Source organism: Xenia sp. Carnegie-2017, unplaced genomic scaffold (assembly GCF_021976095.1).
Source record: "Xenia sp. Carnegie-2017 unplaced genomic scaffold, XeniaSp_v1 HiC_scaffold_2, whole genome shotgun sequence".
Taxonomy (NCBI): Eukaryota; Metazoa; Cnidaria; class Anthozoa; order Malacalcyonacea; family Xeniidae; genus Xenia; species Xenia sp. Carnegie-2017.
Window position 1 is genome coordinate 2,133,655 of NW_025813482.1, and position 18,634 is coordinate 2,152,288.

The window sequence follows — 18,634 nt, forward strand, 5'->3', positions numbered from 1 at the left end:
CAGCCTTCAGTGTGTGCCAGTATGAAAAAGATATTTGTGTACTGAAATGAAGAATGCTTTAACGCATAAAAACATTAATTTTACAGCACTTAATCTTTTGTTTATTCTTTGCAACTTTAATTAAACACAATCTATTGAAAACACGCAATAATTGAAAATTTTACTTAACACGAATATGCAATTTCAATTTTCACTGCGTGATGTTATCGACCGTGTTGAAAAATGTTATCAAAGAGATAAGAGTTTCTTCACATAAAAAAAATTGAAAATGATGCTTTGTTTAGAGATGATGTATTTGATTAATAAAACAAGAACAAAATGTTGCCAACGTGTGTAGCCAAACATGTTTTTTCCCAATGAATTTATTGCTATTGCTATGGTCCGTGGTTATATTTGTGGTACAGTCACATTGTATTCCTCGTCTGTTTCAATGCCAACATCTTCCTGTAAAAAGAAATACGATTGACTTAGTGAAAGGCAAACTCATTTTTAGTAAACATACGTATGTAACGTATCTTTAACAGGAGAAACAACAGGTAAGATTGAACAAGTTAAAATTTCTGAACTGCGTAATTTCACAGAGTATGACGTGGTGTATAAATATAACAAATGACGAGCACTATAGAGGTTGAGTTTTCTATTTCATTGTTTAAGCACATAAACACAAACCAAGATAGATGAGTGAACTATTATTATCCATTTGAGATGATATTACGCAGTTTTTGCATTCTTAATGTTAGAATGCAGCTTGAGCTTAATACAGCTCAAGATAAATGCATTTTGAGCTTAATTTCAACGTGATATTAGACGCGTCAAGCTCTGTGTATGCACAGATAATATTGGAATTATTTTTTTCAGAATGTAAAGAATTCAGCTCAATTACAGGTAAAATAATTTATGTGTCATTAAATATTGAATCAAAGCAGCATGACTTACGATAAATTGTTTTTTTGTTTTGGGGTAATTTTCTAAGATGGCATCCATCATATCTGATGCCTATAACAGACAGAGGATGTCTTTCATAAATGAAATGGCGAAAGAGATTGATTCTTTTGGTTATCCAAGAGTAGAGAAAGGTTTCTGGTCAACTTTCTCATAAGAAAATAGAAATAAGTGTTTGCAAAGCAAAACAATCTTATCGGAAAATTTCAACTCACTTTTAATTCAATGCATCTTGCAGTTGCAGACCTAGCTACGTTTTTATTTTACAGGTGGCTCCTGCATTTTGCCTGACGTGCTAATGAATTCGGATAAGCAGCTATCAACCTGGGAGTTGCATTAGCAGTTGTATTGACCTAGATTGGGATTAGTAGCTAATTCTGTCCTAGAATGACCTAGGGTTTAGTGAGTGGTTAAGGTCCTGATCTCTGTCAATGTTGTGCTAATGTTAATATTACATCGAACTATAAGAAATTGAAGTACAATGATTGTTTAAGTGATAACTGGAAGTACAAACAATCATAGACGTACGGGAAAGGGGGGGGGGGAAGCTGCCTCCCTCAAGAAAGTTTGAAGATTAAAAAGTTGGGCAAATTTTAAACGTTAATTGCGCGAAAATATGGCGGAACCATCATTGTGAGTTGGAGGGAAATAATTTTGGTTCAAACTTACAATACGTTTTCTCTTTTTCCATGTTTGAACAGCAGTTTTACGGTTTTTGATGATCTAAAGCGAAGAATTACTCGTACCATTATTGATATAGTTAAGTTTAAAGTAATTGCAACATCAGCTTTAGCGAGTAATGATCGCCAATTATATGACTTACTCCATGTTCAAATGTGAAGTGTACATTATTATGAAAAGAACACGTGCGACAGTAAACACAGTAGATTCTGAACAATCGATGTTTTAGAAAAAAATCGTGAAGCCTGGTCTGTTCACGAGCATTTTGTCAGTTATGCAAAGGCTATTATGATACAACGCAGCTACGCATAGTTTGGTTTTCATTAAATTTCAGAAATTCTTCATGCTTCGTCATACTCGATCTATATACTAACACACAGTGTTCTTGTGTCGTATTGTCGTATTGTCTTGTGTCGTATTTTAACATCCAAACTTCTTGCCAATTCATTTAGATAACAGCAATCTATTCTTCTATACTTAAGTTATTCTTCTTGCCCATACAAAATCTTGAACATGATTAACTTATAAGATTATATGCTTGCAATTGACAAATGCAACATTATGTAGCAAATGAGACATAATGGTCCCATTCCCCTCCATACTCCAATGGTTTTATTCACGACTGGAGGTGTTTCCTCGAAGGCTTCTGTAAGAACTTTGCCTGTCATATATCGACCTTTTCGCAAGCCTAAAGCGTGAAGAGCAGTTTGAACGACATCTCTGTTTGCGACATAATTCCTATTTGCAGTCATGTTGTATCCCTTCTTTACTCTTGGACCTTGAAAATGCAGAAATGAGGAAATTCATCAACATTAACTGTTTGTTGAATATGATGAGTAATGCTGCAAGTGTACACTAACCTTATCAGAAATAAGTCTATTCACTAAGTTAGTGAAACATGAAGAGTGTATATTGCTTGCGAGTTGTTTTAACGTTAGTATCTTTCATTTCCGACACAACGCGAAGATATTTTTGTGTTTTTTAAAACCAAATGCATTTGAAAACGTTTAAAATTTTTTTGTTGAAGCAATCTTTTTCCAAATTAATGTGAAGCCGTGTAGTGTAATGAGTGAAAAACGTTCGAGATGCTTCAAAAATCTTTAAAAAATTTGAGATAACATAAAAAAGCATGAAATTGAATGTTGAGTTGAAATGAGAAAATTCTTTATGATTTGTTTTGCATTGGGGTCAACTAAGCGAGACTCATATGTGAGCTTCAAAACGTTCTAAACTCAGTAGCATGCATGAAATAAGTTCAGTTTGGTTGACAACCTTTCTGATGTCTAATAAGTTGGTGAATACATGTCAATGCACATAATTGTATGCAGGAACATGAGAAAAATCTCCCCCATCCCCTGACACCTCGGTCCCTCCTATTTGACTTTACTTCATGTAATTTATCAGTAAGTTACGAAAGTAGCAAAGAAAACATTTTAATTGACCTGAGGAGTCCGACAATTCGCCGAATTCTGAACTAAACCCTGCATCGACAAAACTCATAACTCGAGATATGTATAAAGTATAAGCATTTAGATAAAATTGACTTACCCCTCAATAACAAAGGCACGTTCATTGTTGCTGTCATAGTAAAGCTCAAGCATTCAGTATTTGGTCCATTACACTCCCCATGAAGATTTCTGTATCCGCCGTGATCACTGACCACCATCACTAACGTCTCATCTAACATTTGCGTTCCTTTTTCGGAAATACGAAAAAATGTACAAAATACTTCGAAAGCACAAATATTACCTTATGAAAGGGGAAGAAATAATTGTTATTTATGCTCAAAAATTGCTTTGATATGTTTTAAATATGGTTGTAACGACAATATAATTCAAATGGCAAAGCATAACTTTAAGGTTATTACAAACAGGGAGGCTAAATATGGCAAGAAGATGAATGTCGATCTACATTGGTGTTTATTTTTCTACAATATCCAACCTCTTAATCTATCATAGGTGTTAATCTATCATAGGTGTTTTTATTAAATCTGATTATTTTCCGGTTGCAGCTCAGCGTCAATCGACCACATAAGTACAGGAAGTATTTATTCCTAACAGCGTTAAGCAAATCAAAAAAATATCTTCAGTGCTTTAGAACTCACAAATATTTTCGAAGTATTTAGATGCATGATACCTTGCGAGGTTTTCGTTTCTTTCAATACTTGTAGGATTTTTTGAATGTATCCATCTATAACTTCTAGCTCATCATAGTACTCTTTGCATCCCCAACAATGTACGTGACCTGCTTTATCCAAGCGAGCTGCATGATAAAAAGACAATGACTACAGAATGTTTTATAGACGTGACTATACGTTACAAGTACGTTGGTAGATACGTACCTACGTTGCAGTTAAATGTATAAAGCTACATACGAATATTTGCTGCACTATTCAGTACTGAAAGGGGCGTTTAATTGCATATTGTCACGTAAGTCTCTTTTGGGAGTTTTAAGAAAACGAGAAAAGAATTATTGTCAACTTCGTGTTGAATATCAGATATTGAACATTTATTTGGTCGTTTTGATTGGTAAATTGATTTTGACGATAACACCAGTGACCAAAAAGTAGTTTTTGGCAAAAGTCACAAATTTGAAAAAGTATTTGTTTGGAAAAAAAGGTAATAGCTAACGCGACGGTAATTGTTGGAGCTGCTGTTAATTTTTTTGCAAGAGGGTTAATTTTTGTCCATCCACTTTACTATGACCCAGTGATACCCTGTATGAATTCTATTTATGTGAATACAATACTTACAGAAATGTAAAAACATGAAGTTAGGTTGAATCTGTTGAATGACATCAACTGTGGCATTAAATACGGCCTCATCTGAATGTTTGATACAACCAAAATCAAATGCGCATTTTAGCCAATCAGCGCTTCCATTGAAATACGGCAACTGTGCCCCACGGAACATCTCATCTACAGTTGTATTGGTTGCAAAATGATGAAACCAGTCCCACGTGTAACCCATGTATACCTAAAGTGTAGTTGGATCGTTGTTACGGAAAAACTGTATTTTTTTAAAAACAAAACTTGAAGATTATTTCTCGCTTTTGGGATGAATAAAGTCAATCGATTCCTTATATCTGCTATGAGAAGTTTAACGATTGTCATCTCACAAAGGTACGCATTACAAAGAGATGCCTTTCGTTCTACTTGAATGTGGGAAGTACGATGCAGCCTTGTAACATTATTCTATAAAACGTAAAGATATCCGATGGCGTACATATGTTTAGAGGAGACATTTTCGAATTCGGTTCTTGTGTCCCAGTTTCCATATCACGACGAAAATATTTAGAAAAATGTTGAATTTTTCTTGTTCAAAGCATTTTCATAAAAACTATGTAACAAGATCAATAATAGTTATAGAACTTTTCAAATTTTTTCACGCTCTGTTATAAAAATTGTAATAATCCCAGAGGTGATGCAGGCAATATGTGTTTTTCGTGGTGTTTTTAGGTAAAATCATAGCTTAACAGGACTATGCATTAAAAATTACACCCGTGACTTTATGCAAACGTTTCCAAAATTATCTTTCCGAACTCTTGCCTGTTTAGCATTGTCATAAATGCGCATTTGGCGTTTCTAATGTTTTTTGCCTCTTGTCAAGCTCTTAACATACTTTGTATGTTATATAAGTGCCGGAGATGGTGCCCCTCGGAGTCAAACGAATTTTCTCCGACGTTTGAATTGAAACAATTAAAACTGTACTTAATATAATTTGTTCTTAATAGAATTTTACCTTCATGTCTTTCTGTTTGTACATAACATCAAAGATACTTTCAGGTACACCTTCACCAGAAATTGGTTCAAAATGGCTACGTTGACTGATACTCTTAGGTCTTCCATACTCAGGAATCCAGTAATTTGCCTGAATCCCTGCTTCAGCTGGCGTCATACCTGTTATTAGTGTTCCCCAATTTGATGCACTTACCTTATATAATAAAAATACACTGTTTTCAAACCATGCATAAGACGATTTGCTGTGATAATTTAATATCATATCTATATTATTGTGTTTGTATTTTGTGTTTAGCATGAGCATCGTTTTATGGCTAGATTTATGAATGTGTGTAATGCCCACAATGATCATTTCGTATAGGTCGCTTTGTGAATGTTTCTAATGTTTGAATTATTATATGGATATAAAGGGCTTTGTGAATGTGTATGTCAAGATTTGTGTGTGAATGGTGATAACACGCAGTTGCATCACATAACTACATAAAAAAAGCAATTTCAGCGATCCTATGATCTATAGCCTTACTGTTGGAGTTTCACATCTTGCACTTGTTGTATAACTTCCTTCATCAAAAAATGATCGAAATCCGGGATATTTTGCTGTAACATTCTCCAAGTGAACACCGCCCAAGCCGTCAATACCTACATATGATGAAACTTGAAATTGAAATGGAAACACCAGTATCTATATTTTATCTGATTTAGTTTCCTATAGTAATCAATAGTAATATTTTGCTGTTTGATTCATTTCAACTGTTTAGATTCCCTTGGATGATAATTGGATTTCAACTGTTAGAATCTGTAATTTTTGGGATGTTCATAAATAATTAACGTTTTGGTTAAAATCTAATATTTGTAAATCATGTAGCGTCATAAAATCGCTACACTAATTTACACTAAAACTTGACGATAAATTGATTTTGAACAAATCCAATATAACATATGACAGGACGATTGATCAGTTTTTCCTTTCCATTTTGAGTTTTACTATTTTTCTAAATTGAGAAAAATTCCTCATTATCTTTTATTCTAAATACATTCGGTCATGTAAAGTTCGACGTTTGAAACTGGCCTGAGTTTGTTATATTAGAAATGATAAGTCTTGTCTCTGACTGTTCTTTGTAGTCTTATGGACTAGGACTAATCGCCTTATTTGTTGATAGTAAATATCTGTTCGCGCATTTTGGAGACCAAAAACATGAAATAATGTCATTGCAAACTTTTTCATTGTTGAAAACTTTATCTTGTTTCGACATTTTTTCGTCATTGTGGCAGAAGTATAAACTGTTGGTATAAATTTAAACATGTCATCTTTGCTTTAAAATTCTTAAGTTATATATGCTAACAATTGATCTTCATTAGAAAAGAACAGACGTGACAAACCCACTTGAAATTCCAAAGAGTTAATTAAATTGCTCTATTCACCAAACCAAGCAGTTTATTTCTGAGGAAATTCTCCGACACAAAAGTTCTAAGAGAATTCTAAGAAAATTCTCCTAAGACATTCACAAATACTGTGTAATGTGTCAACGACCTCACGCGTACTTATAAGCGAACCGCTGACATGTTATGTTAAAATTTCATTGTGTGCAGCTTTAAACATTTGTCATTCATGACAGATAAGTTCGACTTAAAATATGTTTCATGTTTGGTTCACTTTTCACGAATATAATCATTGGGTTTTTAGTCGAATCAACTACATAGTGGTTTGAAACGTTTGTTATTCCTTTTTTTTATTTTCAATGTTCGTTTTTATTTTATTTTGATCTTTTTATTTTTGATGATTTTGAACTGCGACTTTCGGTGGGGGGAAATGTATTGTAAGAATGATTATGAGGGTAAATTTACTAATTTTGCAAAGAAGCACTGCACAAAGAGCATTAGGAACATTTTAATTCAGAAAGGAGATGCCATAGATTTTCTACTGTTAGTCAAATAACAGTTGTCATTTCCATGTAGCTATTAAACAGTGATGTTGAAACTCAAGTTTTCAACTTGTGAAATGAATGAAATTATACTCACTAGAATACAGCGAAGCTGCATTTACAAATGCTACTCAAAGTAACTCCATTTTATGATGTTATATCCGTTCCGGTACATATTCAATCTTCAATATGAATCATGATTTATGATCTTCCGAAAGAGTAGATAAACTGTATACGTTAGGCATGACCGTTGTACTGTCTTTGCTATATCATATCATGCGATATAGTTTAATTTCGAACCCGGATCTTTTGAATGAATATTTTTTATTTTTTATACTATTGTTGATAGCGAAAAAAATGTCATGATGAAGTTCAAATAAGGGTCACAGCTCACAGCATGAGCGATATTATTGTTAGAAATTAAATGTAGATATGATCGTCGCAATTTGCTGGACAATTTAAGCAATTCTCTCAGGAACCTGAAAAATTCATATTATTGTTAGAGCAAATCAGATATGAAAACAGTTATTTATTTATAAACCTTGTTCTCAAGTTCTCATCTATGGATATAATGATATCACTCTATGGTATAATGGTATTTTAAAATGTTTACTTGTAATCAAAATAACATTATTTGGATTGTGAACTAATCTTTCATTGCTAACGTCAATCACCGAAAACTCCGGGGAGTCGGGAACCGAAGGTTTTAGTCCATCTTTGGCATTTGACATAAGTTTGGAGTAATGCACATATAGTGTGTTTATCTGTATTGATATTCTAATCCTTGAGTACACCATAGGAGTTACTCAATCACAAATTTAGGTCCTAACAATAAATAACACCAGTTTATCTTGGTGAATATCGTTGTAATACGAGTGTTTCTCAAAAATCTTTTGAAGTATGTTATGAAACAGTGTTATACACGGACCTGTTATGATGCGACAGAGTTCCTTAGAAACGTTCTAATCAACTTTGTTTTGACATGAAAGTAATATTAAACAATCTGCCAAGATAAAATAATGCTTTAACAGCAGACGTAAAATTTAGTGAAAATCGTTTTATCTTTATGACATCATTTAGACGAAATTCACATACCAAAAATTAGGACGTTTTTCGCTGAGCCATAACCCTTCGTTTTTTGTATGCTAAATGGAGCTGTTAATACGTGATGAGTTAAGCAGGTTATTATCCACACTCCACATAATAAAAGCTGTTGAACTTCCATACTCTTGCCACAATTTGACTGCCTGTGGGATAAGTGAACCTTTATAGACGACGACTAGCCACATAATATACACTGACCAGGCTGTCAACAACGCTTTAAACTGCTATTTGCATAATTTCCTGATTGGACTACTAAATTTGACAAAAGAATTGATAAAGGTTGATACAATATGAACATATGAGAGTTGTTAACAATAAGCACGTAGTTTACATCAAAACATCTCTGATTTGATGGAGAGACTACAAGACACCAGTTAGACTGTATATTTCTTGTTCCCTAATTTGGTAATTTAAAGATAAATACCATGCCTCTTTGATGAGATGTAAACTCATCGTCTTGAAAAATGTTATTGACCGTGTTGAAAAATGTTATCGACCGTGTTGAAAAATGTTATCAAAGAGATAAGAGTTTCTTCACATAAAAAATAATTGAAAATGATGCTTTGTTTAGAGATGATGTAATTGATTAATAAAACAAGAACAAAACGTTGCCAACATGTGTAGCCAAACATGTTTTTTCCCAATGAATTTATTGCTATTGCTATGGTCCGTGGTTATATTTGTGGTACAGTCACATTGTATTCCTCGTCTGTTTCAATGCCAACATCTTCCTGTAAAAAGAAATACGATTGACTTAGTGAAAGGCAAACTCATTTTTAGTAAACATACGTATGTAACGTATCTTTAACAGGAGAAACAACAGGTAAGATTGAACAAGTTAAAATTTCTGAACTGCGTAATTTCACAGAGTATGACGTGGTGTATAAATATAACAAATGACAAGCACTATAGAGGTTGAGTTTTCTATTTCATTGTTTAAGCACATAAACACAAACCAAGATAGATGAGTGAACTATTATTATCCATTTGAGATGATATTACGCAGTTTTTGCATTCTTAATGTTAGAATGCAGCTTGAGCTTAATGCAGCTTGAGCTTAATACAGCTCAAGATAAATGCATTTTGAGCTTAATTTCAACGTGATATTAGACGCGTCAAGCTCTGTGTATGCACAGATAATATTGGAATTATTTTTTTCAGAATGTAAAGAATTCAGCTCAATTACAGGTAAAATAATTTATGTGTCATTAAATATTGAATCAAAGCAGCATGACTTACGATAAATTGTTTTTTTGTTTTGGGGTAATTTTCTAAGATGGCATCCATCATATCTGATGCCTATAACAGACAGAGGATGTCTTTCATAAATGAAATGGCGAAAGAGATTGATTCTTTTGGTTATCCAAGAGTAGAGAAAGGTTTCTGGTCAACTTTCTCATAAGAAAATAGAAATAAGTGTTTGCAAATCAAAACAATCTTATCGGAAAATTTCAACTCACTTTTAATTCAATGCATCTTGCAGTTGCAGACCTAGCTACGTTTTTATTTTACAGGTGGCTCCTGCATTTTGCCTGACGTGCTAATGAATTCGGATAAGCAGCTATCAACCTGGGAGTTGCATTAGCAGTTGTATTGACCTAGATTGGGATTAGTAGCTAATTCTGTCCTAGAATGACCTAGGGTTTAGTGAGTGGTTAAGGTCCTGATCTCTGTCAATGTTGTGCTAATGTTAATATTACATCGAACTATAAGAAATTGAAGTACAATGATTGTTTAAGTGATAACTGGAAGTACAAACAATCATACGTACGGAAAGGGGAAGCTGCCTCCCTCAAGAAAGTTTGAAGATTAAAAAGTTGGGCAAATTTTAAACGTTAATTGCGCGAAAATATGGCGGAACCATCATTGTGAGTTGGAGGGAAATAATTTTGGTTCAAACTTACAATACGTTTTCTCTTTTTCCATGTTTGAACAGCAGTTTTACGGTTTTTGATGATCTAAAGCGAAGAATTACTCGTACCATTATTGATATAGTTAAGTTTAAAGTAATTGCAACATCAGCTTTAGCGAGTAATGATCGCCAATTATATGACTTACTCCATGTTCAAATGTGAAGTGTACATTATTATGAAAAGAACACGTGCGACAGTAAACACAGTAGATTCTGAACAATCGATGTTTTAGAAAAAAATCGTGAAGCCTGGTCTGTTCACGAGCATTTTGTCAGTTATGCAAAGGCTTTTATGATACAACGCAGCTACGCATAGTTTGGTTTTCATTAAATTTCAGAAATTCTTCATGCTTCGTCATACTCGATCTATATAGTAACACACGATTTTGGTCGCGAGTTGCGACAAGGGAACTTCAGGATGATTCCCAGAAAAAATTCATTTGGCAGATGATTTAAATGATATGACACGAAAAGTAATGCAAGCTGTTTAGTTAAGCATCAAATGAAAAATAAATTAAAACTATAGTAATAATTAGAGTAATGATACTTCTAGTCAATATTTCAGTTTTACTCAATAGTTTGTCCTAACGCCACTGTAGCATGCGATGCCGTGGTGTTGACATCGTGTTTGAGAAGAAACATTGAAAATATTTTCTCGGAATGCCGATAGTTGAAAATAAACGGTTGATACAATTTTAGAGATAATTTATAGAGACAACAATATGATATGCGTACCTTGTCTTTTTCCGCGGGAGATATGTGATTTGATTCTAAGTCAAGATATATACATTCTTTTCATTATTGCAAACTAATTTTTAAAAAAAGCCTAATGCGACTTTAATTAATACGTGGATAAATAAAGTGTTGTTTACTTTCACAAAAAAACACCATCTGACCTTAATACTAACTTAAATCACTTTAATTTCGTAAGAGCACAATGGTTATAAGACATTTAAAATGATATATATAGTGATATATATCACTATAACTTATTATCATGTATACTTCCTGTATTTATTCACTTCGCACTGAAGATGGCATAAAGTATGCTGAAACATGTTTGCTTTATAAAAATTTGTCGTTTATTTTAAATGTCTGAAATCACTATATAAAGAAACATAACATCCTTATGTTTTTGCAAACTGATATTTCGCAAAACAATTTACAACATGGACACAGCTCAGGGAACCAAATTACAGTATTTTTACCTGATTTGATGCGTTTCAAGTGGTCCTGATTGTTTTGACACTGTTGAAGAAAAAAAGTGATTTTGTTGTAAGAAATCGTGATTGTGACAGGATAACTGCAACATGTATAAAACCTACGATTTTATTTAACTCCGATAATCTTGCAATCGCCTCTTCAGTTGTCAGACTACTCTTCAGTACTCTGTATTCTTCAGTTGAAAAAAGAAACACATGCGATTCTTTTCCATACATTGGTTTATCTTAGGTAAAATTTTATTTACCCTACAGTAATTATTTGTATAATAAAATGTTTCCCTCAAATTTTATTGTTCGATGTACTGGTAAAGTCCAGTCTAATTAACAATCCCAATAAACACCACAAAGTATTCCCAAAAACATAAAAATGTTTAATTTGCACCATCGTTGACAGTGCGCGAAACACTGACTAAAACATATCGGCAATCGCGATTACAAAGTAAGACAATGGTAGTTTGGTTACTAAAGTGTTGAAAGCCTCGGGAGTTTGAGTACATTAAATCACTAAGTAACCTCAATACCTTGGTTTTACTAATAATAGTCGATCATTGAGTCAGTTCGTTGATAGTCGAGCTTAATTTCTAAACCTGCAGTAAACTTTTTCTTTCTTTCTGTACGAGTTAGGAAATTGGGCAAGCTAAGGCACAAGCACCAAGTCATGACTCCTGACTGAATATTATGGTATGTTGAAAAATGAAAAGTTGAAAAATTTTATCAGTATTTGCGGGAGGTTGAGGATATACATTCTTCATTCTTTCATTGATAATATTATTTGCGGGTGAAGACATCTCGACATTTGACAAACCGCACCACAAATAATGTGAAAGAAATCATTACATTGTTTTGCTATGACATCGCTGCGCAATGTTGTCACAGAGACAAGAACTTGGCAGTTGTGAACTAAACATATAACATCAGAGGAGCAATTCGTCAAAGATTAAAAAGTCTATCAAGTGTTTCTATATGAAAGGAGTATGTTGTCGTTGTTCAGCTGTTTAGTTAAGTGATTCTGTAAACCATTGAATAATGAAGGTATACATAAAAGACGACAACGTAGTTGAAACGCAACTTGATCGTGGTAAAAGGTAAAAACGTGAAAGTCAATAAAGAGATAAGATAGTGTCATTAAGAACTCCTTAATGATCATCAATGGATTTTTCTTATTGTTCTTCACATTGCAAAATGAATCTTCATTGAAAATTTAAATGGTTGGCTTTCAATTCAATGTTATTACATTTGGGATAGTTAGTGAACTAAAATCCAAATGAACAAAAACTTTGATCTTTGCTTGCTTTCTCCCAACTGCACATGAAAATATTCCCGTGAGCTTTACATACAGTAAAATACATATTGCTAGTATTTGACATAATGGTAGAAAAGACACAAACATGTATAACATGAAACCAATAATGCCTGGCTCGAGTAAATAATGAGAAACATTAGTTATACCTTCCTCTAAAACCTTGCAAGATCTTTGCAACTCAGTGCAAATCTTCTCATATTTTTTAATTTCCTCATCAATTTGTTGAAGATCACTTTCTTTATAGTCTGCATACTGTGTCTTAATTTTTCAATAAACATTGCTTAAATATATAAACTAGGTTATGTAATTAACTATTGGTACCGGCCATATCACACATTTCTCTTGTGTAGATCACAGCCTGACCATTGGAAGCAAATAACAATTAGCTGGTTTGGATTTAGGGTGGGGGAGGGGAAGGGAGGTAGATAGTCTGCCTATGCCATTAATTTCTCACATTTTGGATCAATGAAAATGATGTAATCACTGGTTGGATGTGCTAAATTTACCTGTTTTGGAGCATAAACCTTTTGTTTTCCATAAATCTTTTCGTTGATTTTTCCGGAAGATGCCAAACTTTCACAAGCTTTCACAACTATCTATAATGAATGAGAGCACAGGGCAAAATGTCCGCAAAAATAAATCTTGCCAAGCTATAAGACACAAGCATTCAATAGAATATGTTTTATGGAGCGATTAATTTTGAAAAACAGCTTGTTTGAAGCCCTTACAGTTTTGCCAAATTTTCCATGCAAGTTGGAAAAAATATCACCTGGAAAAAACATAAAGTATGAAGTACACTTCCTTTATATTATATCTATTTATCTACCAAAGTATGTTTGTTTTTTACATAATCTGGAAGACAATTGCTTTACCAGCACTATATGGTCGGTTCTGTGTATTCAGATATTCAAGAATTGAAGATGCAGCTGAAAAACAAAGAAAACTAAAGAAAATGATATATGACACTCATGAGGTTGCAGTGTCGGCATTGGTATCACGAACGTTCTGCAAAAGTTAATACCTTCAGCTTCGTTTTCCTTCTTTTTACTCATTATCGCGACAAGTAATGCACTTCTTTCGCGTTTTAAGTTTTCATAAATACGACAAAATAAAAACAAAACATTCAACACTTTCAATTAGTTAGAAATTCCCGCGTTGCCGTTTTTGTTTTGGGCGACCGAAAATCACTGGGAACGAGTGTTATGATGACTCCTGTTTGCCCACGGTGATCGCTATTGATTCTTTTAGTCGCTTCTCTCAACGAAGACAAGTAGCAATGGTAATGTCCAAATGAAATCCTTTATTTTCTTGCCAATCGTACTTTCAATTAGTTAGAAATTCCCGCGTTGCCGTTTTTGTTTTGGGCGACCGAAAATCACTGGGAACGAGTGTTATGATGACTCCATATTGTCCACGGTGATCCCTATTGATTCTTTTAGTCGCTTCTCTCAACGAAGACAAGTAGCAATGGTAATGTCCAAATGAAATCCTTTATTTTCTTGCCAATCGTACTTTAGAATGGTCAGGCAATTGTGTATTGATGGTAAAATGGTATTTGGTACATTGCCGATTGAATATTTTGATTTTTTTATGTACTTTTGGGCAGGCTAAGCGAACGAAAAAGGTTGGAGTTGTTGGAAAATATGGAACTCGATACGGTGCTTCGTTGAGGAAAATGATCAAGAAAATTGAAGTGTCGCAGCATAAGAAGTACACCTGTGCATTTTGTGGAAAAGTCAGTATATTTTATTGGAATACATTTTTCTAAAGGATTCTGTTTATTTGGATTTTTTCTGTCTCATTAAATTAAACTATCAAGAAAATTTTAATTTTCAATAACAGACAGTTGATGAAATTAGAACAGAAATTTTATTTTTATTGAAAGCAATCGTGGCAAAATACGTCTGGGCTTACTGTTTCCCTTTTCCTTTCATCTTTCTCCTTAGTGTCAATGTTGAATAATTCTGTTTGGAAAGAGAGTATCAAAAGAAAGTATATTCTTAGAAAATGTTCTCTAAGATAAGATATGTGCCAAATAAGCATTTACAGATTCTGAGTACTTTCAGGTTCAATGGTGCAGCTGGCATTGAAATTTTTGAAAACACAAGTTTTGTTGGTAGTGAAAGTAAAGTCCTTCAAAACAGTCCTTGTGCATAAAAGTTAGTCATCAAAGAAACAATTTACTTAAGCCAAATCAAAATATGTACTGTGGTGCCCACATGAGATTTTAAAACTTAGATTTTCTCATGTTTGTAGATTTCAAACCATGTGTTATCATATAGTTTCAAATAAACTTTGTGTATTGTCAAATGTTTGTGTTAATTAATGTATGAAATTTACCATTTCCTTAATGTATAAATGATATTATAAAACTTGGTGGTGAAATTTTGAAAGCTTGTTCAACACAGTCCATATTTTGACTTAGGGGGATTAAATTGTTTCTCCAATGATCAATTTTTATGTGCTGGGCTTAATTTAAAAGACTTTTAACAGCAGTTTCTTCACTAGTAAAAAGCTCAAGTTTTCATAGCTTTCAGTGCTAGCTGTAACAGTCTAGGTTAAATTACTTAGAATCTACAAAAGTTTTTTCTTAAGTCAATGTGTGTCTTATTTAAGAATACACACTATTGCTGTTCTAAAATAACCAAAATATACTTAACTTTTGCGAAGGGCATTCCATTCACAATAAACATTGAATTTGTAGTTACAACATTGTTCATAAGAGAAAATTTGATTTGCAGTAAATTATGTTGGTTAAATTTTGTACATTATCATGTTTATAGGACACTTTGAAAAGGAAGAGTGTTGGAATATGGTATTGTAAAGCATGCAACAAAACATTAGCAGGTGGTGCTTGGGTTGTAAGGTAAATCATATGGATTTTCATCAAATTTTGTGTTTGTTAATTGCTTAGTCATTTGGGCTTTCATGTTATTTTAGTACTACTGCTGCAGCTACAGTGAGAAGTGCTGTTCGTCGTCTTCGTGAAATCAAAGAAACTTAACTTGTTGGATAAAGCTTAAACTGATACCTCGTTTTTTAATTCTGTTTAGTTTCATTGGTTTGTTAATTAGCTTTACTGACAATTTATTTTGTGTTGCCTTGCTACATCCAATGACAATATAAGAAAGAAAAGTCAAATTGTACTATCTAGGTGCCTGGATGATGTAATGTTTTAACTATATTCATTGCATGCCAGAACAAATTGAAAAAAAATATTTGATTTCTATTTAATGCCAATAATTCATGTCTAAAATTACACTCTGCATCAATTGTTATATTATTAACTTATTAGATGCAATTAGCTGCTTTATGACTGATTGCCAAAGGAACAACTGCAGAGTTGTTCCCATTCAATTGGTGCAGAAAACACTTCTCTTTCAAGCCATTTTTCATAAGCACCTTTAAACTCGTCAGATAGTTCAACAGTTGAGTCCAATACACTATGAATGTTCACATTATATTTTCTGAAGTCATTTGTTATCTCATGTGGATTACCAGGCCCATAATATGTGTTGTTAAAACGATCGATAGAAGCTTTAAGGGATCCTTCCTCTGCTTGTAAATCCCATGGTCTAGCATCCATGTCATTACCAAAAGCCCAATCATCATTGAGGCGATGGCGGACTTTCTGATATACAGCAGACATGGTCTTCATGTTGGACTTCCTCCAGTTGCGACCAAGGTACTTGGTTTGTGCTTTCAATAATTTTAGGACGTACAACTCCATTGTGTCATGCTTAACTTTTAGAGAACGTTTAAGAATTGGTGCAGATTTGAACACAACCAACATCATGGTTCTGGAATGTTTCCATTTAGTCAATTTCTGCAGAATTCGTAACAAATTAATGCATGAAAACATGTTTCTCCAACAGCACATCTCTGAAGCATTATTCTCTAAACTCTCTGCAGTTAACTCGGATTTCTCAGTTAGAACACAGGCAGGAAAGTCGAGTTGTGGAATGAAATTCTTTGTGGATATGTAAGATGACACATTTTGGTTGAGGAACTTTAAAATCAAGGGAATACAGTTCCCACATACTAAGTTCTGGCTGATAAATTCAAATTGGTAAATATGATTGTTCTTGAAATGCTTAAGAAGGAGTAAAAGTAGACCAGATATAGCTTTGACTATTATTTCTTTATGTCGATTGACATCAATACCCAATCGCATTGAACTGATGACTGTTGTAGGCATTTCTTCTGGTAGCACATCAATTAAAACATTTATTGAATCATTTTTGGCTTTTGCTGTGGGTGAAGCAGCAAGGAGAATCTTCAACAGAGAAATCATATACTGAGGAATATTTGGCAACAATGATCTATATAAAGATTCACATGCTTCGTGCTTGGATTCAAATTTCTTAGCAGAAAAAGGTCTTTCTAGTGCTTCTTCTTCTACCTTGAGTTGATATTCACCAAGTGATGTGTAGATGTGCTTCTTCATAACATGAAGTCCTTCATGTATCGGATGAGGAAGACCAGCCAATGTGCTATCATCACCAGTTATTTGATAACCAACAAACTTAGCTCTTGTGGCATCAAGAAAAACATCAATGTCTTTTTGACGAACTTTTGGTTTTGGTCTTAACTTACGAATTGGAGGTTTGAATATGTTGTCATTGGATTCTTCCATTTTTTTATTTCCAGAGCATGTTGAATCCTCAAAATTTTTATTCTCTTCAAGTATTTGTTCATCAAATTCTTCAGGAAGTCCAGCATCAAGCCTTGCTTGTCTTTTTAATTTCTTGATTTCACTTGTTCCACCAAGGGTGACCAAAACAGTTTTCCAGAGCAGCAACAAAATTTTCTTGATTGGAAAATAAGGACAATTGCCAGCACAGAATTTTACAACCAATTCAAACAAAAAAATAGAAAGACTTTCATCATGTACAGGATGACTTAACTCGAAAATAAAGGCTTCCCTCTGTTCCATCATCATCATTGTATCTGTAGGGTCAACATGTCTCATGGTTTCAACCATGATATACAAAATATTGAGATATACTCTCATTAGATTACTATCATTAATTGATATTGATGGTTTTTGCATTATAATTATTCCTGAATTGGGGTTTTCTGATTCCAACGTCAAAAGCTGAACAATATGATGAAAAAGACCATGAGAATACATAAGAAATACATTTCGTCTAGACTCTATGAACAATTTATCTTGGCTCAAACCAAACTCAAAAGCCCCTTGGGCTAGATATAGCAAGGCATATCCGGCCGGTATACGGATATCATCAACAATAGTATCAATTTTATCGATCAATTGATTAAGACACGACTTCTTCTCAGCGACAGATAATACATGCCAACTGGAAATATTGCTAAATTGACTGAAAAATTCATCTTTGTTTCTAAAAAACTCTTCGTCTTCTGTATAGCTGTAAACTTCAGCCAATTCTTCCTGAATGGACTGTGCATCAGCGTAAATGAACTCAACGTCTGGAACTCCATCTAAAGCATCTGTTTCTCCTTTCTGACGCTTTAAAAGTTCACGAAGTTTTGGAATGCCGCGAGCATTTTTCTTATCCGTGGCGATGCTACCTTCACCAACTAAGCGGACCTCCATCGAAAAACTTTAAAGTTATCTCCTAAGGAAAGATTTTAAATACTCAATCTTTCACAGATCTTCCGCAGTAAACTATCCGTAAATTTTGATAAATGACAGTTGTGTTGGTCTTTTGGCCTGGGCACGAAATCAAGTTTTTTGTTGGATCAGATACCGGATCAGATCAAACCAAATCGTCGTTTGTTGCGCTGATTTCGGATTGCAGAGGGGTTATAGTTTACTGGATTTGC

General features: G+C 33.7%; 3 protein-coding genes across 7 annotated transcripts; 1 reads left to right on the forward strand and 2 right to left on the reverse strand.

Moving 5' to 3' along the window:
- Positions 1-78: 78 nt before the first annotated feature.
- Positions 79-14,189, reverse strand: LOC124440816 (homologous-pairing protein 2 homolog). 4 transcript variants are annotated; one of them, XM_046991255.1, is made up of 19 exons: positions 13,848-14,163; positions 13,699-13,752; positions 13,555-13,595; positions 13,333-13,422; positions 12,973-13,084; positions 11,626-11,696; positions 11,509-11,548; positions 11,036-11,070; positions 10,293-10,346; positions 9,628-9,687; positions 8,380-9,119; positions 5,886-6,001; positions 5,364-5,555; positions 4,376-4,598; positions 3,760-3,885; positions 3,172-3,318; positions 1,612-2,401; positions 937-996; positions 79-444 (listed from the first exon to the last, which is right to left on the reverse strand). In XM_046991255.1, exons 1-11 carry the CDS (start codon positions 13,876-13,878, stop codon positions 9,063-9,065), a joined length of 645 nt encoding a protein of 214 aa, XP_046847211.1. In that variant the 5' UTR covers positions 13,879-14,163; the 3' UTR covers positions 79-444; positions 937-996; positions 1,612-2,401; positions 3,172-3,318; positions 3,760-3,885; positions 4,376-4,598; positions 5,364-5,555; positions 5,886-6,001; positions 8,380-9,062. The 4 variants fall into 4 exon arrangements, with proteins under 4 accessions (XP_046847211.1, XP_046847212.1, XP_046847209.1 ...); XM_046991256.1 differs by lacking the exon at positions 9,628-9,687 and having other exon boundaries at positions 13,848-14,189; XM_046991253.1 differs by lacking the exons at positions 9,628-9,687; positions 10,293-10,346; positions 11,036-11,070; ... (5 more) ...; positions 13,699-13,752; positions 13,848-14,163 and having other exon boundaries at positions 8,380-9,067.
- Positions 14,049-16,055, forward strand: LOC124440818 (60S ribosomal protein L37a-like). 2 transcript variants are annotated; one of them, XM_046991258.1, is made up of 4 exons: positions 14,049-14,105; positions 14,433-14,561; positions 15,610-15,692; positions 15,767-16,055. In XM_046991258.1, exons 1-4 carry the CDS (start codon positions 14,103-14,105, stop codon positions 15,828-15,830), a joined length of 279 nt encoding a protein of 92 aa, XP_046847214.1. In that variant the 5' UTR covers positions 14,049-14,102; the 3' UTR covers positions 15,831-16,055. The 2 variants fall into 2 exon arrangements, with proteins under 2 accessions (XP_046847214.1, XP_046847215.1); XM_046991259.1 differs by lacking the exon at positions 14,049-14,105 and adding an exon at positions 14,278-14,296.
- Positions 16,045-18,499, reverse strand: LOC124440814 (striatin-interacting protein 1-like). The gene has a single exon (XM_046991250.1). The coding sequence runs from the start codon at positions 18,402-18,404 to the stop codon at positions 16,137-16,139; it is 2,268 nt and encodes a 755-aa protein (XP_046847206.1). The 5' UTR covers positions 18,405-18,499; the 3' UTR covers positions 16,045-16,136.
- Between the last annotated feature and the right edge of the window lie 135 nt (positions 18,500-18,634).